The 25,774-nt window shown below is 39.6% G+C and overlaps 1 protein-coding gene across 47 annotated transcripts in view; it reads left to right on the top strand.

Moving 5' to 3' along the window:
- The window catches only part of SYTL2 (synaptotagmin like 2), a 119,258-nt gene that overhangs the window by 55,354 nt on the left and 38,130 nt on the right, over positions 1-25,774 (top strand). For 32 of the 47 annotated variants that reach the window (XM_078340042.1, XM_078340055.1, XM_078340077.1 and 29 more), the window contains 5 exons: positions 4,109-4,260; positions 6,771-6,906; positions 15,303-15,384; positions 16,323-16,437; positions 18,458-19,261. In XM_078340042.1, the coding sequence (XP_078196168.1) occupies positions 4,109-4,260; positions 6,771-6,906; positions 15,303-15,384; positions 16,323-16,437; positions 18,458-19,261 (1,289 nt within the window). The remainder of the gene's footprint in view (positions 1-4,108; positions 4,261-6,770; positions 6,907-15,302; positions 15,385-16,322; positions 16,438-18,457; positions 19,262-25,774) is intronic. The other 15 variants (XM_078340046.1, XM_078340044.1, XM_078340070.1 and 12 more) reach the window with 1 other exon arrangement.

Consider the following 25,774-nt stretch of genomic DNA (forward strand, 5'->3'; position numbering starts at 1 on the left):
CAGTTTCTTCATCAAAGATTGAGTTCCTTGGGAGAAAGAGTGAAGTGTGACAGCCATCTTAGAAACTGAAATCATGGCTGGCTCTCTGAGGCAGGATCAGACAGTAGAAAGCATGTTGGCTGGGAGTCAGGCTGGCTTCTGCTTCCAGCTCTTTGTGACCTTGGGCAAGCCTCTTAACTTCTGTGGGCCTCAATCATTTTATCTAGAAAGTGAGACCATTTGTAACTAGTTAAGCTCCCTTTCAGCTCTCACATTCAAACCAAACATCTGAGAGCACCTCTCAATCACACAGTTTAAATATCTTGCCCAAAATATACTGGACAAGATGAAAAAAGAAAGGCTGGAGAATGAACCAGTCAACCTATCTGGCCAGCAGCTGTCCAGAGTTGACTAGAAGCTATCAACCAGGTCCTGCAGATGATATTCGAGCTTTGTCTAGTCCTGTTGAGTAGCTGGAAGCTGAGATATACTACATAAGTGAGCACAAGGAGAAAAGGGGTGGGCTGAGGGCAAAGGTGTTGAATCCAGCCCAGAGGGCTGCTCTTCTGGCTTTCCTCTGTAAGTGCTCACATTCTTGGCATGAAAAGGAGTTGACATTGGTAGTTAGGGCTGTAGACAGAATTTTTAATGTGCAATTCCAAGCAGATGCCTGGTATGTGATAGGGAATTAATGAGTCAGTGAACAAATAGCAGACAGGGTTTAGATATGGCTTTTAGCATACAGAGGAGGTTAAATGGCCATCTTTTGCAACGGGTGAGATTCTTTGAATGACGTGGTGAAATTGTGAGGATGAAATGATATGAAGCATGTTAAATGTCAGATGTGTGGTTCAGCACAAAGCAGATACTGTTTGCTAGCAGAAGGAATGGAGGAATGAATGGGTGAATGACCAGGATGTCTTGCCTGGGAGGCCAGCAGGCCAGTGTCCTTTCTGGGTTGAGTGCTCTTCTTCAGCCCTCACTTCTGCCCACCAGTCCACTGGTATTTACTGAGTATCTTCTCTCTACTTAGCTCTCTGCTAAAAATAATGTGTGTGTGTGGAGAGGATGGTAAAGGATAAGTGTCAGTCCCAAGAAAGTTGCCCCTTTCCCTCTTCATTTAGATGGCTCCATAATTAGAGAATCAAATGCTCATTTGGTTGACGCAGTTAGAGTTCAGAAAAAATGAGAGAGGCACGTGGGCTGGAAGATGAGATTTTAACAGCAGCACTAGATAGTGGAATTTTAAAAATGATCCACATCTTTACAAAACTTAAACTTTGATGTGTTATACATATGGATTTATCTATAAGATATTACAGGTGACTAAGAAAGAGAAATTGATTATTAAACCTAGTAGCGATAGTCATGTTAGGAAATATGTAAGTGGTACTTAACTACATTTGAAAGAATTTCCTGTTATTTTGCCACTTTAAAACAAGTGAGCCAGAAACCCTTTCCTTACTAGAATGGCTACCAGCCTTTATAGGGGCCATGTGTTTCAGGGAGTTGACATACAACCTGTGCTCATTGTACATTGATGATAGGCTTGTAGACAGTCATTTAGGCAGGAACAGATCAAGAGTTGCACAAGAATCTTCACGAAGTGCATTTTAGTTGAAAAACAAAAATAAATGATCTCATAAAGAGAAACTGGGAGTTGTTCTGCTATTAGAATTTGTGGCCTCCTTCAACAAGAATGCTGACCGATACCATGTTTCATGATGCTTTTTCCTGTTCTGATGAGAGATGAGCATGTCCTACTGCATCAGGAGGAGACACTGACATTGTGATCGGGCATGGTTCACTTAACCTCAGCAGTGACAGGATCTTCTTGATCTCTTGTCTGACTCTGACAGGATGGCTGCTGAGCATGTATTTGTTCATTGATTTATTCACTCAATAGTTACTGGGTATCAGCTCTGTTCCAGGCTCCATGCTAGGTGCTGGCATTACAAAGGTGATTAAGACATAGTCCTGGCCTTCAAGGAGTTTGCAAAGTCCACAGATTAGTGAGTAAAACAGATCATTGGAATGTGATGTAGTAAGGGCTGGAGTGGAGGTGCTATGGGAGCATGGAAAAGGAGAAACTGTAATAACCGTGCCCTCGTGAGTTAGGGAAGGCTTCCCAGTGAGGCAGTGTTTGAGCTGGATCCAAAGAATGAGGAGCAATGGGCTGGACAGAGAAGTGAGGGAAAGACATCCCTTGAGACTTCCCATTAACTGGCTTTGTACCAAGGTCTAGGCAGTATTAAATATTTTCAGTTAAACATCTCAATCATCTCGGAAGTCCTGCAGGGTAGGTCTTATTTTCCCTGATCCTTAAAAACAGAGATTAAAACTTAGAGGAGTTCAGCAAACTGCCCAAGATCACATCGAAGAAGGGTCAGGACTGAGATTTGGATGTAATTTTGGGAGGCTTCAAAACCCAGAGTCTTTCTGCTACAACTTCCTGCCTCTGTCATCTACAGAGAATACAGAAGAGCACTGGAGAAAAGTAAGAAGTCGAGTGTGCTGGCAAGTGGGGTATGGGTGTGAGTGCTGGAAAATGAATCTGAAAAGGTAACTGGAAACCTTTTTAGGCAGTCAGGAGCCTCATCTGATATTCCTCCACTCTGCAAGCACTGAATAACTACCCCCTATTTTCCAGACACTAAGCAAAGATGGGGTGAGTGCAGACCCTGTCCCCAGGAACTCACTGTCTGACCAGGGAGAAGTAGAACTCCTCCCTTCTGGAATAGAATTCAAACTTTGTCCTTCTGGGAGGAAAAAGCAAAGGTTCACCAACAGTCCAGCAGTTGTTTGCTCTGCTGAAAACCTTAGGCAGTGTGAAACCATTAGAAACATTTAATAAAAACCACGATCTCATTGCTGACTGAGAACTATGAAGTGATGACATTCTCCCTGTCAGGGTTTATACATGAGCTGTCATGAAAGGAGAGGAAGTTCCTGTAAGAGTTTACTCTGGGTGGAAGGACACTCTCCAGGCATGCTTGGGAGAGAGGAGACATCCTTGCTAGACCTGGGGTAACAGCTCCCCGTCTTTTTCACACTCCCAGGTATGCCTATGTGCAACCCTCATGCAGTGCTGCTACCTCTGTGGCCTATTCACATTCTCTGCCTGAAACACTTAGATTTGCTACTTTAGGAAGAGCACATATTAGTTTAAATGACAATATTAAAACTCTCTTGGATTTATATAGCACATTATCTTCCAAGAGTATAGTGTTCCCTTACAGTTTTTATTCTACTTTATTCTAAGTATATCTCTATAAATAAGAAAAGAGAGATGTTGTGATTTTTTTTATGTTATGGAGATGAACAGAGAGATGCAGAGGTTAAGACTTGTTAATTAGAACATTGTGTTTAGGGAAGTTTTAGGAGAGCAGACTATATCTCATTTGTTCTTTAGGTTTTAGCTTTTCAGTATGCATGAATGATTGTGGAACTGTTAACAGCAGTATCTGCACAAAAGGAACTTGCCTGTGTACCCTCCTCCTCAAATTTGGCCTTTCCTGACTCCAGTAGCCTTTTAAAGGTTCCTTTCTTTAATAATAAGTATGAGAGACATCACCCCTCCTCCACAGGCTTCTAGGAAAAGCTCTGATAAACTCATATCATGCAAAATAGAAAGGAATGACGAGCTAATGCCTACCCCATCCAGTATTTATTAGGTTCCAGGGATGTGCAGAGAGCTATTACATGAATTCTCTTAGTTGAACCTTATAGAAACCCTAATTTTAAAGGCCAAAGGTTACTATTAATGCTTTTTTTATGGATAAGGAAGCCAAGGCTTAGGGAAGCCTGCCATATTATCCCTCCCTGGGATATTTGCATTTGAACAGCAGGCACTGAAGAATGCAGCCAAAAAGTGAATCGGCTCTTGAGAAATTTCAGGCATCATATGGGGATCATGGATTAAACCTTTATTTGAAAAAATGTTGGCCTTCTCTGACTCTTCAGTCAAAGGAGAACATACATTTGTTAGTCATCTGGGAGGTTTTTGTTATCATCTGAAATACCAAAGCTTCATTTTAGCTGTATGTTTACACGTCTCTATGCAGTGTCACAATGAACTCATTTATTTACTGTGGGTTCTCAGCAAACTAAATCTCTTTTCCTTTTGTAGACATTTGCCTGAAAAAATTAAGGATGACCAGCAGCTGAAGAATATGAGCGGCCAATGGTTTTATGAAGCCAAGGCAAAAAGGCACAGGGACAAAGTCCATGGCGCAGATATTATCAGAGCATCTATGAGAAAGAAGAGGCTCCAGGTAGCAGGTGAGTTGACCTGGCTCGTGCATTTACAAGTAGCTGGGAAAAGGGAATGATGTCAGAAGTCTGCTGATGAAAATCATTTGGAGGTATGCTTCTTGTAACATGTGGCCCTCTAGTTTAAAATTCCCTTGCTTTGAATTTGGATGGATGAGGGTCAGAGCTAAGTGACTCAGTGTGGTATAGAGGAACATAGGAGCCCTTTAGGTTCCGTGTTGAATTGTAGTAGCATAGATACTTGGGCCTGTAAGGGATCTACCATCTCGTCTTTGGCTTTTAACTCTGAAGATTCAGAATCTTCTGAGTAAAGTTAAGGGCTTAGACAAAAAAGATATCAGCCTCTCTGTTCAGTGATCTTAACATATAGTGGTATTTTCTTAATTAACCAAGTATATTATTTAAGAGACTGTAAAGGCATCTTTTTAATAGAAAACTCTTCTTATTTATTTGATTAAACAAAAATAAACTAAGCTACATAGGAACAATTTTCAAGTCCAATGAGGCACCAACTTTGTTTTGAGGAGGAAGTAGCTGACACAGCATCTCCCTGCTATGTACTCCAGCCTTCTCTGTGGCCCACAGTGATACATTCAAAAGCCTGTTAGCTACACAGGACTTTTTGAACACTTTTCCATTGGTTCTTCACCTGCTCATTGCCTGCCACGTCTGTGGCCTGCAATAGTAACATTTAAAAGTGAAAGCCAAAAGAGGGGGAAATAAAAATGGCAACCAACCAAAAACCCACTTTTGCCTAAAGGTTTGGGAGGAAATCTTTACTTCCTCACTCATCTACTGAATTGATGGGATTTATACTATCATGGCAATGCCCATTTAAAAGTGGCAAAGGCAGTCAGCACCCTACACTAGATGGGCTTTTGTAGCATGGTTCCTAGGCCAGAAGAGTTACTATGATAGTGCATATTCCTTATATCATGGCAATATTTTTATGTTGTTGTTGTTTTACGTTTTTTTTTTTTTTTTTTTTTATTAGACACAGAGTCTTACTATGTTGGCTAGGCTGGTCTCAAACTACTGGCCTCAAGCGGTCTTCCTGCCTCAGCCTGCCAAAATGCTGGGATTATAGACATGAGCCACGATGCCTGACCAAGGCAATATTTTAAGGGCTTGTTTAAAATTCTGTTGAGTTCATTAAATACTTACTGGGTGTCTTCTCTCTTATTAACTCTGGATTAGTCCTTGCAAAACCTTGTCAAGGTCTACCTTATACTTGATAAGAAAAATAGCTATCACCTTTTGAGCATTTAATATATGATATGCATTTAATCTGTTATTTCCCATTGTTACAGTAATCCTGCAAGATAGGCATAATTTCCCCCATTCTATATATGGGATATATGAAGCTCAGAGAAGTTAAGTAACTTGCCCAATTATATGATCTATATAATTGGCAAATGACAGAGCAAGGATTTCAGAGTATTTCTGAATCAGTGCTATACTCCTTGCAGATAAGGACTGACTGCTTAGTATGTACAATACATTGCTTGCAGACCTCTTGCTTTTCAAAATCACCCAGACCTTCAGAAATCTTGAGGGATACTGGCTAGTACTGTGGACTCCATTTTGAGTTGAAGAAACTAGACTTATGTGTAACAGGACCTATCCTAGTGAGGGATACTATCCTGGAATGTGGGGATTTGGAAACGGGAAGCTTCAGCACTCCTTCATCCTTAATATTGATGAAAGTATTCTTGGCATTTACTGGCTATGTGGCCTTAGGCAAGTTTTTTGAACTTTCTGATCCTCAATTTTCAAATCTGTATACTTGGAAAATAGCTCCCACCTCATAGAATAATGCATGCAAAGTACTCAGCAACGACCTGGTAGTTAGTTATCATTCGGTTGATGCTAATGATCAGAGAGGTTCAGGTAAAGAGTGAGTGCTGGATGTTCAGAGGCAAAAGAGGTTATTTTGTGAAGCGAGAGCACAGGTTTTATGGAGGCTCTGATATCTGAGCTGGAATTGAAGAGTATGTAGTTTTGGATGTGTAGAGACTGGGAAGGAGGAGAAGGCAACGGAGGAAGACATTCCTAGACCATCATCATTTGTTCCCCTTTGTATCTTAGAGCACATACAAGATACTTGATCACATTGTAGATATTCGGTAAATGCTTGGTAATGATGGTGCTTCTGTTCCACTGAGGACTTCCTGCCCTGAGCATCCCATGGCCGTGCACATTTAGACCTGACCCCAACTTAGTTCAGATTAACCTAGAGGCAGTCAGAATTTTCCTTTAGTGGTCTCTGGAGTTACTTGCACATGTAAAGGTATGCTCATACTCTTAGGATACTCTGCTTGGAGAAATCTAATGTCATGGGAATTTACTGACTTCTCTCTTTCATGTAATTCTGATCAAGTACTTGGACCCAGTGATTGCCTTCACACTGGGAAGGCCTGAGGTTCAGGTTCAAGCCTTCAGCGATTAGAGCTGATAAGAGAGTTGTAGATAATGGAGGTAAGAGATAACCTTCCTGTCTTTATTGTTACCTGTTTCAGCTGAGCAGAGTGAAGACAGAGCAAATGGGGCAAAGGAAAGCTGGGTGAATAATGTCAACAAAGATGCTTTCCTTCCTCCAGAGCTGGCTGGCGTTGTAGAAGAGCCAGAAGACGATGCAGCACCAGTAAGCCTAAGGTAAGGCAAAGCTTCTCGGGGGAGCTGCTGCATGTGGCTCTCATGGCCTGGGGTGTTCCATGGGCAGAATGGCAGGCTATGAGTATAAATCCCAGATTGGAGTCATGGGCATGGGGAAGGGGGCAGTGTAAGAAAGAACTCAGGGCCCTGGTGAAGACAAAGCCTGAGTGGTACTCTTTCTCAGTTTCCAGAATTTCCAACAAATCTCCATCTTAAATAAAATAAAAATGTTAAATGGTGATTTCTTCTATCACCAGCAAGAGCTATTTTTATTTCTCCTATGGATTTCTCCTTGTAATGAAGGGGTCCTTCAAAATAAATACAGGGAAATAAGTCATTTTAGGGAAAAGATGAATTATTTTCAGATTGTAACAGCCTAGTGCAATGGAAGAACCTCAAGCACAAGAACTAGACAGATGTGAATTCAATTCCTGAATCTGCCATTTATTAGCCATTTGACTATGGGCAAGACATTTAATGTTTCTGAGTCTGTATTCTTAACTATAGCTAGGAACGATAATATATACCTGAAAAGCTATGGTGAGAATTAGTGATAATGTATGTAGAATACCTTGCATGATAGATACTCAGTAAATGCCCCTTGTGGACATAGATTATCTTCAATATTAAAGTCTTGGGTTTTTGTGGTATTTTTCACACATGTTATCTTCTGACCAGTCAAAATGTACATTTGTGCATACTTGCTAAGAAGCAGCTAATTGTGGGGCTACATTGCTATAAACCTTTTAAACCATAATGATTTGTTTTTAGGTATTTAAGGATCTTCTCATGGATGTATGTTTCTTGAGGGCATAGTTCTTACCCTTTAGTGAGGGGGCAGTTGCCTTTTATCTACAGCTCATTAATGAAGTTGGTTCAATTTGAAGTCTCCAACCAGGATGAAGTTGATGAATTTACTGGTGGGAGGTCACTAAGTCAGGTCCAAGGCTGAAACACCTGGGAACAGGGATATTTCTAGCATAGTTTATAGGTGTCAGGGATGGTATATGATATAGGTACCGATATACATTTCAAAGTCAAATATGAGTAAAGTTATGTCACATGGATAATGGAATACTGACTCAATGGGTACTCTAAAGATACCCTTTATTTATCTATTTCCTGTTTGGAAAAGGGGATCATTTTGTTTTCCATGAATGGCAGGCTGCACTGTTTTCCCTCTGGGACTACTTGTAATATTCTTCTATATCTGTAGAGACCATCTTGGCTGGGGATAAAACATCTTAATAGTTAATCACTAATTGATAATGTGACCTTGCAGTAGTACTGACTTAACTCCTTAGGCTTTTATCTCCTCAACTTTAAAATAATAATAATATTAATCGTTTGCTAGCAGAATTATCGAGAACTTAATTAGCTAGTGAATACAGAATTCCCAATGAAGTCCATTAGCACATAATAAGTGCTCAAGAAGTGAAAGCATGGGTTCTTGCATACATACAAGATATTTCAGGAAGCCCAGGTAAGAGTGTGAAGAACACCCTTACCGCCTCCCCGTGACTCCCTACTTGCCACCTGCCTATAATCTCTCTAATGTAATGAATACTTGGAATACTCTCTAATGTAATGAATACTTTCATAAAGAAATATGAGACCTAAAATATTCCCATATTAAAGAAACCCAGAGAGAGAGAGAGAGAGAGAGAGAGAGAGAGAGAGAGAGAGAGAGAGAACATAGTTATTTAGATTTACCACCAAGGAGCTGAGAGCAGCTCTTAAGAGCTGGCTTTGATGGGAACTGGAGAGCACTAGAGGGCACTGACCAGCTGAGAGAGGAGGGAACAGTTATCACAGAAGGGGAAAGGAGGTGATTTGGGAGCATCAGCGACAAATAGCCTAATGCCACATTTTATCTGGGTCAGACTTTCCAACTTTCTTCCAGGAACTCATTCTGTCTCAATGGGCCTGAGGGACAGAGGTGCCAGTGTCCTCATAGCCTAACTTTTTCTTCATGAACCATGGGGCCGGTGGGTATTCTCCTACTCTTCCTCAACTTGAAGCTAATAATATAGCATTCAAGATTAGCATCTTCGTTATTTTCTGCATTCCTTGTGTGACTTCAGGCAAGTCTTTCTCTCTCTCTCTCTCTCTCTCTCTCTCTCTCTCTCTCTCTCTCTCTCTCTCTTTTTTGCCTTCTCTGCACTAAAGTCTTTCAGGTCTCATCTATAAATCAGAACAGAATTGCCTCACCAGGATGTTGTGAGATTAAATGAAACAAGGTGTGGGAATCACTCAGCCGTTCTCAGGAAGAAAGAAAATTGGCCATTTTCAGGTGGCATGAAAATGCTTATTATTACATGGATGAAATATGGTCGAGAAGACAAGAATAAACATGTTAGATGTATCCAGGATGCTTTGCTCACTAAAGGCCAACCCTATAACACATGGCCTGGGTGGTAATTATCCAGAAAGTTAGAATGAGCTATTTTTTACTTCCTTCTTTCAATATTAGAAACTACTACCTTACTCAGTATCAAGTTTCTGCAGTGTTTCTTACCTCTACTTTAACCTTTGTGAACTGGGTGTGTGAAGTGTATTTTGGGGCCTGTACTTTTAGACTAAGTGAACTTTAATAGAATGACTCAATACCTGTCAATATTTTCTTAGCCAGGAGTCAGAAGTTGGGGTGTGTAAGATGATAAGGCTGGTTATTGTAGTTTCTGGAGTTGTGCTAATAGGCTGTGTGGCAAGCTCATTCTTTCTGTTGTGGGTACAATTCTGTGGGGGTCCCACACATGAAGAAGTAAAACACTGTGAGTAACCAGCATGTTTTCAAGCATTGACAGCTACCTGCATTCTTTCTGGACCCACCTTTGTTTGCACCCAGAGCACAAGAAACCAGAGAAAGGTTTATAAGCAGAGGAGAAGAAAATAAGGTTTGTTCTGAAGTAGCAAAGGGAAAACCCTGAATGCTCGCATTTCTAGTTCTGGTTACAAACTTTCAGCTAGGCAGAGTTGGCTGGACCAGCACTTCATAAACCCTTTGTAGTAGAGGACTAGTTTTGTTTCATTTTAAATTTTTTTCTAATCATCACAGATTGATACCTTTTATAAAATATAATGAAAATAGGGCCGGGCGCAGTGGCTCATGCCTTTAATCCCAGCTCTTTGGGAGGCCAAGGTGGGTGGATCACGAGGTCAAGAGATTGAGAACATCTTGGTCAACATGGGGAAACCCCGTCTCTACTAAAAATACAAAAAATTATCTGGGCATGGTGGTGCGTGCCTGTAATCCCAGCTACTCAGGAGGCTGAGGCAGGAGAATTGCCTGAACCCAAGAGGTGGAGGTTGCAGTGAGCCAAGATCACGCCATTGCACTCCAGCCTGGGTAACAAGAGCGAAACTCCGTCTCAAAAAAAGAATATATATATATATATAATGAAAATAAATACTAGAAAAATGAAATACAGAAAACAACAGTGGCATGCAAAAGATAATATCATGGATTATGTTTGCTATAAATAGTTCTTCAGCACACAGTCTCCATTTCTGCACTTACCTCATTGTGAAACAGTGACAAACAATTCATGGATGGATACTGGTCCATGAACCATATGCTGATAGCACATTGTGTGACCTCCATGATGGCAAATGATTGTTGAATATGTACCGTGGATTACACAGTAATCCACATGACATGGCTGAGCCAAGGTGGGGCTCATCCCATGTAGGTCAGGACCCTGTCTGTAAATGAGGTATAATGTTTCCTTACTATGAAAGTAGGCCTATTCTGGTTTTACTAAGAAGCTCTCACTTCAGAAGTATCCCCAGGGGCACTGGTGATTATAGAAACATAGAGAAGAATTTGAGGGCCCTCAAATTCTAGAAGGCAGGAGGTAGCCTATAAACCTCTGCAGCAGCCAAGCCCCCTCCTTAGCTTGTGAGGGGGCTTGGCTGCTGCAGAGGCTTATAAAGTCTAGTAATCAAACATCTCTAGAAAATGTCTCCCAAATGAGTTCAGGGAGAACAAGATAAACCCTTCACTGTGATATTTCAGTCCATGGCATTGGCAGGTTTTCTTCTGGGCACTTACCTGTAAAATGGTGAGAAAATGATGAATGTCCTTGCAAGCAAAACTGTATTACATTTACATCTAAGTTTGTTTTTGGTAGAATTAAAACACTATTTGGTAAGTATTTGTGCTTCATTGCCTGTGCCTTAGAGATGCTTCTGATACCAGTCTCCTTCTCACCCTCTGTTGAATAGGAACCAGTCAATTAAAGCCACATCTTTAGCTCTTAGTTTTTCCCTACAATGCTCTTTTTCCTGAAAGTCTTTCATTCGTAGGTATTTATTTCCCTCTCCCAGAAGGATTAGCTGTTACATTTACCCCTAGTATTAAGATCAGTGTGAGGTACCTAGCTTGCTCCCAAATGCAGGGTAGCGATGAGCCAATCTGAGACAGCCTATCTGATATTTTTTTCCTAGGATTGATAGCAAATCTAAGAATGTGAAGATTTCATTTCTTGGAGGCCTCACCTACAAAGTCATTTGCATTGAGCTCTCAAAATCATTCTTCTTAATCCTATAAGATCCCAGATTTACTCATATCAGTTGTAGTAGCAACAGTTTCACTGTGACATAAAAATGGCTCATACTTTTATATTTGTGTTCAACAACTCTGTAGGCTGAACCGTGGGAGCACTGGAGAACTCTGTATACTCACAAGTAATATTTTACTTAAAGAAATACTGACTTGAAGGGCTTCACATAACATATTTTCTAATTTGCTTCCCCAACTCCATCCCTGAGCCATCTTTTCATTTGTTTGCTCATTTGTTCATGCTTCAAGTGCCAGCACATGCCAGCACAGTTCTGGGTGCTAGGGATGAGACACAGCTTGAGCCCCCAAGGAACTCACAGTACGAAGAGATCAAAACAACAAGAAAACAAGTGAATAATACTTGGAGAATTTGTTTCTGGTTCTATAAACAACATTTAAGCTAAAAAGAAGTAGCTCAGAAAAAGGCATATCTGCTATTTTAACTGTTTTAGAGAGAATGGCTGGTGCAAGTTAATAAACTTTTTTAAATGACTGTGCATACAGGCACTTTGTGCTCAGTTGGTCCTTGTGCTGGATATAGCAGGCAGATGGGGTGTCCAGCTGCCTGTGTGGTATAATTTTAAGATTGCTGTAAAACCTCTTCCCCCAGTGACCCTTCTACAGTACCTGATGTTATTTATTCTTTTTAGTTAAGATTTCAAAGACTTGCATTAAAATGAAGATGCTTTTAGGAGGGGCACTCTGATGCCAATACCGTAGTCTAATATTTTAATAATCTTCCTAACCAAGTAAACTAATTCTATCTGAGTGCTGCTTCTAGTGTTGCAGGTCCTTTTTTTTTGAAGAGTGCCTGAGGGAAGAAAATTACAGAACACAGGATGTGGAATTTGCTTTGCTTCATAGTTTAAAAATCTTATCATATGGAATGTTATGAGTATCTTTTTTATTCAGGACACAGTCTACTACCCTCCAAGAGGAATTCTAAGAAACAGAAGACACAGTATCTGGCTACTAAAAGACTATATTCTCTTAGCAAAAAATAATGCACCTATTTATGAAGATACGACCACATGACAGCAAATAGTGCCAGGAAGAAAGCAAATTCCTAATCCAAAGTACCAATAAAACGTGCTGCAATAATTGAGGCAAGACAGACTTAATCCTAGCCAGGTTGATACAAGAGGTTAGATTTGAACTGAGCTAGAAGAGGATAAGGGATGATTTGGGTAGACAAAGAAAGCAGAGAGAACACTTACAGGGAGGGCCTGGGGAATAGGTTAAGTGGAAACAGCAGAGTCTGGTGAGTTTCTGGGGCAGTAAGTAGACTAACCATTTTGTTTAGCATGAAGGGTTAATGGAAAGGAAGAATGGGAAGGTATACTGGGGCAGATGGTGGATGGTCTCCAGTACCTTGCTAAGCAGTTCAGACTTCATTCCACAGGCCTTGAGGATCCTGCAAAGGTAATGAACAGAAGAAAGACACCATCAAAGTTACATTTTGGACCATTCCAGTGTAGTGGTAGAACGTGGAAGGGATTATTAGGACAGTGGAACTTGGGAGTCAGGAAGCCAGATGTGAGGCCACGACAGTTGACAGAAATAAAGGAGGTATCAGTAGAGATGGAAAGAAAGAGGCAGATGTGGGAGTACCTCGGAGGAAGAATCACGCAGACTTGCCTCCAGTCCTCTTGCCACAAACCACTGCTATAATGCCAGAAACCAGAAGCAGTATGGCCTAGCCATTACCGTGATTGTCTTTGGAGTCTGACATACCTAGGTTCAAATCCCCATCTCTTTTGCTAATTTTGTGACATCAAGCAGGTTACTTAACCTCTGTAAACCTCAATTTTCTTATAAGTGGAATGGAGAGAATGATAGATAACTCATAGAGATGCTGCAAGGACCAATTGAGAATAAACTGATTGCTGTACTGACTGCCCAGTAAAACACAGACAAGGGAAACATTAGAGCGTTTCTTGAGAGAAACAAAGCTACTTGGAAGCAGCTGCATTTTCAGACAAAATTTGAGGTGTAAGACTCTTGTTTTAACTTTCTCCTATTAAGGAGACTGTAAACTTTAACTGAATAGCCCATCCTCATCCCAATCTGCCCCTATCCCAACCACAAGGTAACCCAATGACTCCTGTGTGGTTCTAGTATTTTAGTGTCTGACCGTGTGTTCTGACTGTTTTGTTTCTTCCTCTATTTATCTTTTTGAATAGCAGAAACGCATTTTGTTTAATACCTAAATAATCTGCCTCACTGTAGTTTGGCAAATAACATGGATTTTACTACTGCCTACTATCTGTTGCTGCTTCTCCTGGCACTGGACCAATTGTCCTTCATTTATTTAGCCATTCACCAATTAAGTACTTGGCACTGTGCAGGGTACTGCAGGGGATATAAAGATGTTTGAGACGCTCTTGAGGGGTCTCCCAGTTTACTGTGAGAGGTAAGATATGTGTACACAGAGGAGGTTGCATAGTAGACATGAAATACATAGCTAGATAGAGCTCAGTAAGGGAGAGACCTTATCTCTAGGAGGTAGGGACTACATGATATGCAATATGGGACATTGAGGCTGGCAGCCTGGAGGCACAGGAACTGGAATTCCAGGGAGCAGAGGGAGAAGAATGTAGATACTCTGCTTATCCTTTGGGCTTGGTGAGTGGGAAGAGAAAAGGAGAAAGATCGTGGGAAAAGATGGGTGTTCCATAGAGAGCCCCAATCATCAGCACTTGGCTCAGGTCTGATTATGTGACTGCTTTATTTACTAAGGAAGATTATGCAGAACACTCTGAGAAACTGAGCATAGCATCAGCTGAAGGGACGTTGTTCCTCATGTCACCCACTGGCTTCTTAAAATGATACTCAAGAGAAATTGCTTTCTGGTTCTGAGTTATTGATTGTTTTTGTTGTGTAGAGACTGAATTCTGTCAGTGACCAGGTTTCTTTTTTCACTTCAGTTCCTAGATAGCTTTATTCAAGTTTGTGCACAGATATAGGAATGGAAGACTCCTGTAATGTATATATTAGCCTTAATTCTGGCTCTATTATACATTCCTATTCTGTTCCCTCCCCATTCCCTCCCATCCTCTATTTCCCCCTTTCTTGTCTCTATATAATCAGGCTGTATTTTGTATCCTTCTGCTCATCTGCTGTAATGCTTTCTGGAATGATGAGGAGAGTAATGAAAAGAAGAATGGCTTCCTCAAGAGCTCAGCCTTTTCTTGGGAATAATTGTGTAAAAATAGCAACTATAGTACAGAGGTAAAGAAAAATGAGGCTATAGGAACATTTAGCCCATGGTTTTAGTGACAATAATCTTGGTCAAGTTTCCGTGGCCTTGGGGACAAATTGTTCCCCTCCCTTCCAGCCCTTTGATTCCTTTGCTTCCTAGGGAAAACCAGGAATCTTTCCCCTGTCTCCACCAAACTAAGGTATTTTTCCAAGCTCCTGACTGTGACGCCACTAAGAAAACTGGTGATGGTAACAGGGCACAGAGGCTTCAGCCAATAGCGACTTCACCTCCTGTGCCTGAGGCAAGGCCACTGGAGCAGGAAGTCTGAGCAGGTTGTTCCTCTCCATATCCAGGTCCTCCATGACCTTCTTTTGCCCTTACTCAATAGCCAAGGGCGTGGTGGTTCTGGAGGGAGCATGCTCACCTCACTTGTCTCCACTCACTCTTGCCTTACTCTCACTCTGGCACTGTCCTGTCCCTGGGATAGGGAATCATCCTCTAGAGAATCCTTCTTGTTCATCCATGCCAGCTTCCTCTCCTAGCCTGCTGATAGCTTTCCATTTTGAAGGCATAATTTATGATTTCTCAAAAGGTGAGGTTTTATTCTCTGAATTATTGTTTCTTTTGCAGTTCCAGTGTGGTAAATCCAGCTTCCACTGTGATTGATATGTCTCAGGAAAATGCAAGGAAACCAAATGTGTCTCCAGCAAAGGTAGATTGAGCCCAGATTTTGAAAATCTTGTATTTGTTAGGAATGCCATTTTTACTAATTGTGTCCAAGCATCACAAAATAAAGAGAATTTTCTAGTGCTGTATTTCAGTACCAAATTCAGGTAATTTTTACTATTTAGTCTAAGAAGTCACTCTCGTGGTAGAAAAAGTGGATGGATACCATCCATGTCACTGCATTGCAGAAGACCCAGATTTCTTGCCTTAGACAGTAAAAAGTCTGAAGCTGTTTGGTGCTGCTGCTTTTTAGCATATGGAATAAGGCTTGTTAGTTCCATGTCAGTCCTTACTCATATGCATAGCTTCCTAAATCTCTGTTAGAGATCTGCTTCTGGGAGAGAATTGCTAATTTATTAAACTGTAGACAGTAAACATTGTTATTGAGTCCTATATTAATTTTTAAAACCTCTATTGATATCATTTTTATCATTAGAATTGATGATGATAATGACCGTGAAGCACTTTAGAATACCTAAAATGTCTTCAACTGTAATTGACCTTAAGAAAGGTCAATTACAGTTGCATTTTGTGTAGCTGTGATCTAGCACACTGAGAATCTGGCATGGTGGAAGCACCGGTGGGACCTGATTAGAGACCCGAGTTTTCTTTAACCTTGATCTGGTCTTCGCTATATCTAGGGCCAAGTTTTTTCATCTGTAAAGTGTGGGATTTTGATTTAAGTGCCTGATTCTGATCTAACTTAGTAGGAATCTGGCTTTGCATGTATTTTATATAATTTTTATATAGCATATATGGTAATTTTGTGCTAAGCAGGTTAATCAGGACAACTGTTTTTCAAACATGCCAGATAATGGAATTTTTAGGATAAAACTAATAAAATTGAAGATGATAAGCATTTGCCAACACTGAGTTGCTTTCATGACATTTAAAATAAGTTTAATAAACAATATTTTTCCACAGCAGAGAAAGAATCCATTTAATAGCTCCAAGTTGCCAGAAGGTCACTCGTCACAACAAACTAAAAATGAACAGTCAAAAAATGGAAGAGCTGGTTTATTTCAGACTTCAAAAGAGGGTAAATATTATTTTTATGAATTTGATATTTTTATCTTTGTTATCTGTGGAGTAAGAGAAATTCTCAGAGTTCCTTTCACTCAAATAACTTCCAGGAGAAAGTGAAAAGTCCTGATGGTTTTCTTATTTTACTATGCTTGTTGGTTTCCTTCCTGAGGGAGAGGAAGCAGAAATTTTAGAAACTGGAGGCTTGTGCAGTCACATAACAAGCTCTGGCATCGTGTCTTGGACTCCCTCATCAGTAAATTGGGAGATTTTTTTGACCAAGACAGTCAAAGTCTTCCACTTACCAGTATTTATTAGATACTGACTGTGTGCCCACGTAGTTGTCTTTAAAAGGGGTTGCCTCAAAAAGAAAAGGCCTCTTGAGAATGTTATGATCCTCTAATCTGTAATTCTCAGCCCAGATGCCCACAAGCGTTTGATCAGGTTTGTGGCTTAATTGATGTAAGTCAGCCTGCTATGGTCTTTCTTCATTTCTGCATACTGTTAAGGAAGTGCTAAACATTTCAATCTCTTCAAAAGCAACTTGAAGAAGATTCCACAAGCCTTAAAGAGTGATCAAGCCTAGAAAATTAACCAACAGTGGAGCTGGGGTTTTCAATTGGCCTGTTTGAATGTTAATATACTTTCCATTGGGCAGTATTTTGTAGAAAACAAAATCACTGGAACATGTTAGATGTTTTTTAACTTTTTTTTTTTTTCTTCAGAGTTCTGCTGTAGCCCAGGCTGGAGTGCAGTGGTGCAATCTTGGCTCACTGCAAACTCTACCCCCTGGGTTCAAAGGCTTCTTGTACCTCAGCCTCCTGAGTAGCTAGGACTACCAGTGTGCACCACCACACCCGGCTAATTTTTGGAATTTTAGTAGAGATGAGGTTTCACCCTGTTGGCCAGTCTGTTCTTAAACACCTAACCTCAAGTGATCCATCCACCTTGGCTTCCCAAAGTTCTGGGATTACAGATGTGAGCCACCGTACCTGGCCTGTTTTTAACTTTTTGACAAACTTTTTTTGTCAACTCTTTGTTTTAGGTATTGGGATTTTATTTTATTTTATTTTATTTTGAGACGGAGTCTTGCTCTGTCTCCAGGCTGGAGTGCAGTGGTGCAGTCTCAGCTCACTGCAACCTCCACCTCCTGGGTACAAGCGATTCTTCTGCCTCAGCCTCCCGAGTAGCTGGGACTACAGGAGCGTGCCACCACACCCCGCTAATTTTTATATTTGTAGCAGAGACGGGGTTTCATTATGGCGAGGATGGTCTCGATCTCTTGACCTCATGATCCTTCCGCCTCCGCCTCCCAAAGTGCTGGGATTGCAGGCATGAGCCACCGCGCCCGGCCCAAGATTTTATTTTATTTTAATTGAGTTTCCTTTTCTGATTTCTGCAGGTGAATTTAAGTGACTTCTATGTTTTTCTTTAAGCCTCTCTTGACAAATTTTCTTTTCATTCTTAAATCTTTCTATATTGAGTATAAAATATTAACAAAGTATATAAAGCACAGTAATTTTAAATGTAAGGTATAATGACGTTTATACATGATTTTTCTAATAGACGTTATTTTCTAGAGTAGTTTTAGGTTCACAATATTGAACAAAAGATACAGACATTTTCCCTATACACCCACTTCCCACATAGGCACAGCTTCCCTCATTGTCAACATCCCCCATAAGAGTGGTACATTTATTACAACTGATGAACCACACTGAGACATCACTGTCACCCAAAGTACATCATTTATATCAAGGTTTATTTTTGTTGTTCACTGTATGGGTTTGGACAAATGTATAATAGTGTGTGGCCACCATTGTAGTATCACAGAGTAGTTTCAGTGCTCTTAAAAGTCCTCTGTTCTCCACTGCATGCATTTTTAAAGGCTTTTCACATGAGGCTTGTACTTGTGCTACCTACTTTACTGTCTTTAATATTTTAATAGTTTTACTCAGTGTAGGTTAAGTTTATTATAGGTATTTTAAATTATATATTACTCTCCATATGATATATCACCTACTGTGCTTTTTCAGATGAATTGTCAGAGTCAAAAGAAAAGTCAACTGTCGCAGATACTTCAATGCAAATGTTGGAGAAATCAAACCAGACTTTGCCAGGCCTTTCAAATGGGTCCCAAATCAAGGCTCCAATCCCCAAAGCCAGGAAGATGGTCTACAAATCAATTGATTTAAACAAAGATGATAACCAGCCTTTTCCAAGAGAAAGGACAGACTCCCTGAAAATGAGAGGGGCTCCAAGAGGGATCCTCAAGCGCAACTCCAGTTCCAGTAGCACAGACTCAGAAACCCTTCGTTTTAATCACAACTTTGAACCCAAAAGCAAAATTGTGTCACCTGGCCTAACCATCCATGAGAAAATTTCTGAGAAAGAGCATTCTTTAGAGGACAACTCTTCCTCAGACTCCCTGGAGCCATTAAAGCATGTGAGATTCTCTGCAGTGAAGGATGAGCTTCCACAGAGTCCTGGGCTAATCCATGGACGGGAAGTTGGAGAATTTAGTGTTTTAGAATCTGACAGCTTGAAGAATGGATCGGAAGATGCAGGGGACACAGATAAGTTGCAGAATGACCCTAAGACTTCTCAATACAGAAAGCCTTTGCCTTTTCATCAGTCAGCCTCAAGCCCAAATGTATCAAAAAGTGAAACACATCAGCCAATGACTTTTGGTTCTTTTCCAATTAATGGGCTCCATTCTCACTCAGAAGTTTTAACTCCAAAACCACAGTCCATGGAGAATTCACCAACCATCAGTGAATCCAAAGATAAATCATCAGAATTAACAAGGCTTGAATCTGTATTACCTAAAAGCCCTGCTGGTAAGAGAGTTGTCACTACAGATTAGTCCAAAGTGGCTCCCGCCAGAGGTCATGGCGCTCGCGAAGGCAAGGTCATCAGTTCAAGGCTAACCTGAGCAACCTCATAAGCTCAAACTGATTGGCAAAAAAAAAAAAAAAAAAAAAAACTAAGTGGGCTTGGAATGCCCAGGCCAGCTAGTCCTGTAGAAGCCCAATTTGACCTTCTAGGCATTCCATCTACAATTCAGACAGTTGCCACTGGAAATATTTATAGCTCTTAATGGGTTTGGAGATTCTCCTTAATCACCAATAACCAAAAGTACCAGGAAGCACAGTTTCTGGCCCATTATGCTTTACCCTAAAATATATATAACTGTATCAATTATTTAAACAAATGACAATGTTTTTAGTTAAATTAAGGTGGAATAGAGTAAGAATTACATTTCATTTGCTAATACCTTTGTACAGGGTAAATATATTATTACTCACCTAATACAAATTTGTCCTTTACGATTTTAGGAAACTTTGGTTTCTGTTGTCATCTCGAGAGAATCTTCAATTTCTTAGCGTCAAAGGATGGGAAACTAGACTTTGAGATCTTACTAAACAAAAGCCTCAGACTTTGGCCTGCTCAGGCATCCAGCCATTTGTTCTTAGATTTTAAAAGCTCTGAAGGCACTTTCTCCTTCAGCTGGTGTGAGTTGAGAGGCAATGAGGGTACTGCTTTTCCCTACAGTACTGGCCTTGTCTTGAAGGTTTTTCCGCTTTCTAGGGATGCCTTAAATTACTTTTACACCTATATGATCTTGAAGTAATCATAATGTTTTATATTCATAATTTCTCTGTTTTAAAAAAAATAGAAAAAATCATGCTGTGTACCCTCTGCCATCTTTAATAAGCCCGCATCAAACCCTATAATAGTTTCTTTATAGTCAGGATAGTTTACAATAGCAACAATCAAGTTTTAACTCAATTGCTCTCCCTCTTCCTTATTAGTCAATATTAGGTTAACTCTGTGTTACTTTTGCTCAGCCCTACAGTTTCATGCATGTTCAGGTCAATCCACTTCTTAAAAGACAAAGTACCTTTTCATCCCTGGACATTTTTAATCATTTGAAGATGACAGAACAGTTTTTAGAATAAAAAATTAGCAAGTGCTTTTTTAAAGAAATAAAGGAACCCATATTAAAAGAAATTACCAATGGCTGACTACACATTAGCAAATAATTTCATGTTTACCTAGATATTTATTCAAAAGACCCAAAAATTTCTTTGGTAGTATTTCCCTTTATTATAACTGATAGAAAAAAAGAATTAAGGCTTTTTTATTTTTGAAACTGCATCTGCTTTCTCACAGAATACCTTTATAATTTATTTGTGCTTTCTGATGTTTAGATCACAATGACCATTAAATCTGGGAGAAAAACGTCATCGGCAAAAACCATTTTATTGACTGCCAGCCTTTCTGGTCTCAGAGAGTACTTTTAAACAAAGTTCTGCTCACTCATTAGTGCCCTGATTTTTCCCTTTTTGCTTATCATGAAAATATATACAAGTAAATACTGGAACAAAAATGGTAAACTGTAAGTGTGTGAGTTTGATGTTAGCTGTGAGCTTAAGGACAGTCAAAATTACACTCATCATCATACTGGAAAAACAAAACGAAACAAAAGAATTCCTCTGAGGAAACAAGCCATTACCTGGGTTTGGATTTTTTAAATAGCTGGTTTTATTTTTAAACTCGTAACTTTCACGAAAAATATTTAAGAAGAATAAATGCACACAGAATTTTAAAAATCTCATCTGTGATGTCATCACCCAGCATTAACTATTGCTAACATTTAGTTGTAGAGCCTTCTAATGAATTTTAGGCATTTTTAGTGTGTGTGTGTGTATAATTGCACTTTAGGTTCTGGGATACATATGCAAAACATGCACGATTGTTGCATAGGTACATACATGGCAATGTGGTTTGTTGCCTCCATCCCTCCATCACCTATATCTGGCATTTCTCCCCATGTTCTCCCTTCCCAACCTCCTTACCCCCACTGTCCCTCCCCTGTTCCCCCCCAACAGACCCTAGTGTGTGATGCTCCCCTCCCTGTGTCCATGTGTTCTCATTATTCAACACCTGCCTATGAATGAGGACATGTGGTGGTTGATTTTCTGTTCTTGTGTCAGTTTGCTGAGAATAATGGTTTCCAGATTCATCCATGTCCCTACAAAGGACACAAACTCATCTTTTTTATGGCTGTATAGTATTCCATGGTGTATATGTGCCACATTTTTTCAGTCCAGTCTATCATTGATGAGCATTTGGGTTGGTTCCAGGTCTTTGCTATTGTAAACAGTGCCCCAATGAAGATACTTGTGCATGTGTCTTTGTAATAGAACGATTTATAATTCTTTGGATATATTCCCAGTAATGGGATTGCTGGGTCAAATGGAATTTCTGTTTCTAGGTCCTTGAGGAATCGCCACACTGTCTTCCACAATGGTTGAACTAATTTATACTCCCACCAACAGTGTAAAAGTGTTCCTATTTCTCCACATCCTCTCCAGCATCTGTTGTCTCCAGATTTTTTTAATGATCGCCATTCTAACTGGTGTGAGGTGATATCTCAGTGTGGTATTGATTTGCATTTCTCTAATGACCAGTGATGATGAGCATTTTTTCATATGTTTCTTGGCCTCATAAATGTCTTCTTTTGAAAAGTGTCTGTTCATATCCTTTGCCCACTTTTGAATGGGCTTGTTTGTTTTTTTCTTGTAAATCTGTTTTAGTTCTTTGTAGATTCTGGTTATTAGCCTTTGTCAGATGGATAGACTGCAAAAACTTTTTCCCATTCTGTTGGTTGCCTATTCACCCTAATGGTTGTTTCTTTTGCTGTGCAGAAGCTCTGGAGTTTCATTAGGTCCCATTTGTCTATTTTGGCTTTTGTTGCCCATACTTTTGGTGTTTTAGTCATGGAGTCTTTGCCTATGCCTATGTCCTGAATGGTTTTGCTTAGGTTTTCTTCTAGGATTTTTATGGTTTTAGGTCTTATGTTTAAGTCTTTAATTCATCTGGAGTTAATTTTAGTGTAAGATGTCAGGAAGGGATCCAGTTTCTCCTTTCTGCACACTGCTAGCCAGTTTTCCCAACCCCATTTATTAAACAGGGAATCCTTTCCCCATTGCTTGTTTTTGTCAGGTTCATCAAAAATTAGATGGTTGTGGATGTGTGGCGTTGCCTCCAAGGCCTCTGTTCTGTTCCATTGGTCTACATCTCTGTTTTGGTACCAGTACCATGCTGTTTTGATTACTGTAGCCTTGTAGTATAGTTTCACATCCAATAGTGTGATGCCTCCTGCTTTGTTTTTTTTTTTTTTTTTTTTGCTTAGAGTTGACTTGGCTATGTGGGCTCTCTTTTGGTTCCATATGAAGTTTAAGGTGTTTTTTTCCAGTTCTGTGGAGAAGGTCATTGGTAGCTTGATGGGGATAGCGTTGAATCTGTAAATTACTATGGGCAGTATGGCCATTTTTGCAATATTGATTCTTCCTAACCATGACCATGGAATGTTTCTCCATCTGTTTGTGTCCTCTCTTATTTCGTTGAGCAGTGGTCGGTAGTTCTCCTTGAAAAGGTCCTTTATGTCCTTTGTTAATTGTATTCCCAGGTATTTTATTCTCTTTGTAGCAATTGTGAATGGCAGTTTGTTCTTGATGTGGCTCTCTTTAAGTCTGTTATTGGTGTATACGAATGCTTGTGATTTTTGCACGTTGCTTTTGTATCCTGAGACTCTGCTGAAGTTGCTTATCAGTTTAAGGAGATTTTGGGCTAAGATGATAGGGCATTCTAAATATACACTCATGTTGTCTGCAAATAGAGACAAATGATTACCTCCTTTCCTAATTGAATACCCTTTATTTCTTTTTCTTGCCTGATTATTCTGGCTAGAACTTCCAATACTATACTGAATAGGAGTGGTGAGAGAGGGCATCCTTGTCTAGTGCTGGATTTCAAAGGGAATGCTTCCAGTTTTTGCCCATTCAGTATGATATTGGCTATAGGGTTGTCATAAATAGCTTTTATTATTTTGAGATATGTTCCATTGATACCTAGTTTATTGAGAGTTTTTAGCATAAAGTGCTGCTGAATTTTGTCAAAGGCCTTCTCTGCATCTATTGAGATAATTGTGTGGTTTTTGTCTTTGGTTCTGTTTATGTGGTAGATTACATTTATAGACGGCGTTACTATAATTTGCAAATTATATTTATACTGCCCAGATTTATTTTTTCACTAATGATGTATCACAAACATTTTTTATCACCATGAAGTAGTTTAACAGACCAAGAATTCTTAAAGATTTCTTAGAGCAACTTAACAGTTATTAACATATATTTAATAGTACAATATGTATTTAAGGAAGGAAGTCAGTATCCACTATGCATCAATTATTGTACAAATCGTTTGTTGTTTTTATATTTAGCCAGAGTTGCTTAAAATTAGAGTTTTATTAACTGACATGTTCTCTAAGGTATATCAAATGTGGCTGACTTCCTAAGAATTCAGCTCATACAATTATTTGGAACATCCCTGTGCATGTATTGCATAGCTCAGCACTTTAAGGATGAGGAGAAATGCTGATTCTGAGTCTTAACTAAAGGATCTTAATTAAATGCTTAAAAAAACTTCCCAAATTCCTTCATCCAAATGTATTAAGTACACTATGCTTAAAGCTCAGAAAAGACTGCTTTTTTGATAGCTTAGAAATAACTTAAATATCCTTCTCTAGCCTCCTAACCACTGGTTAGTTCCATTGGGAAACAAGTAGAGAGAACATTTTCTGTCAGTTCTCATTTTATTTGGCTTACAGCAATCATTTCCAGTGTACAAATGGTAGAAAGGAAATGGGATATCGTGGAAGAGCCTTTTGAAAATTCATTTATTATTTATTTATTTATTTGTTTGTTTGTTCTTATTACACTTTAAGTTCTGGGATACAGGTGCAGAATGTACAGGTTTGTTACATAGGTATACATGTGCCATGGTGGTTTGCTGTATCCATCTACCCGTCATCTATGTTAGGTATTTCTCCGAATGCTCTCACTCCCCTAGCCCCCCACCCTCCTGACAGGCCCCAGTGTGTGATGTTCCCCTCCCTGTGTCCATGTGTTCTCATTGTTCAACTCTCACTTATGGGTGAGAACATTCAGTGTGTGGTTTTCTGTTCCTGTGTTAGTTTGCTGAGAATCGTGGTTTCTAGCTTCATCCATGTCCCATCATGTTTTGGGTTTCCGTTCGTCTATTATTGTTGTATAGGAATGCTTGTGATTTTTGCACATTTAAATTTAGTATCCTGAAACTTTGCTGAAGTTGCTTAACAGCTTAAGGAGATTTTGGACTGATACGATATTTTCTAAATATGCAGTCACGTCATCTGCAATCAGAGACGTGAACTCATCCTTTATTATGGCTGCATAGTATTCGATGGTGTACATGTGCCACATTTTTTTATCCAGTCTATCATTGATGTACATTTGGGTTGGTTCCAAGTCTTTACTATTGTGAACAGTACTGCAATAAACATAAATGTGGATGTGTCTTTATAGTGGAATGATTTATAATTCTTTGGATAATACTCAGTGTGGCATTGCTGAGTCAAATGCTATTTCTGGTCCTAGATCCTTGAGGAATCACCACACTTTATTCCACAATGGTTGAACTAATTTACACTCCACAAACATGTAAAAGCATTCCTATTTCTCCACATCCTTTTCAGCATCTGTTGTTTCCTGACTTTTTGATGACTACCATTCAAACGGGCATGAGATTGTATATCATTGTGGTTTTGATTTGTGTTTCTCTAATGACCAGTGATGATGAGCTTCTTTTCATATGTTTGTTGGCTGCATGAGTGTCTTCCTTTGAGAAGTGTCTGTTGATATCCTTTGCCCACTTTTTTGGTGATTTTTTTTTTTTTTTTTTGTAAATTGGTTTAAGTTCTTTATAGATTCTGGATATTAGCCCATTGTCAGATGGATAGATTGCAAAATTTTCTCCCATTCTATAGGTTGCCTGTTCACTCTAATGATAGTTTGTTTTGTTGTGCAGAAGCTCTTTAGTTTAATTAGATCCCATTTGTCAATTTTGGCTTTTGTTGCCATTTCTTTTAGTGTTTTAGTCATGAAGTCTTTGCCCATGCCTGTGTTCTAAATGGTATTGCCTAGGTTTTTGGTCCTACATTTAAGTCTTCAATATTTCTTGAGTAAATTTTTGTAAAAGGTGTAAGGAAGGGGTCCAGTTTCAGATTTTTGCATATGGTGAGCCAGATTTCCAAACACCATTTTTAAATAGGAAATTCTTTCCCCATTGCTTGTTTTTGTCAGGTTTGTCAAAGATCAGATGGTTGTAGATGTGTGGCTTTATTTCTGAGGCCTCTGTTCTGTTCCATTGGTTTACAGATCTGTTTTGGCACCAGTGCCATGCTGCTTTGGTTACTGTAGCCTTGTAGTATAATTTGAAGTCAAGTAGCATGTTGCCTCCAGCTT

This window comes from Callithrix jacchus, chromosome 10 (assembly GCF_049354715.1).
Source record: "Callithrix jacchus isolate 240 chromosome 10, calJac240_pri, whole genome shotgun sequence".
NCBI classification, from domain to species: domain Eukaryota; kingdom Metazoa; phylum Chordata; class Mammalia; order Primates; family Cebidae; genus Callithrix; species Callithrix jacchus.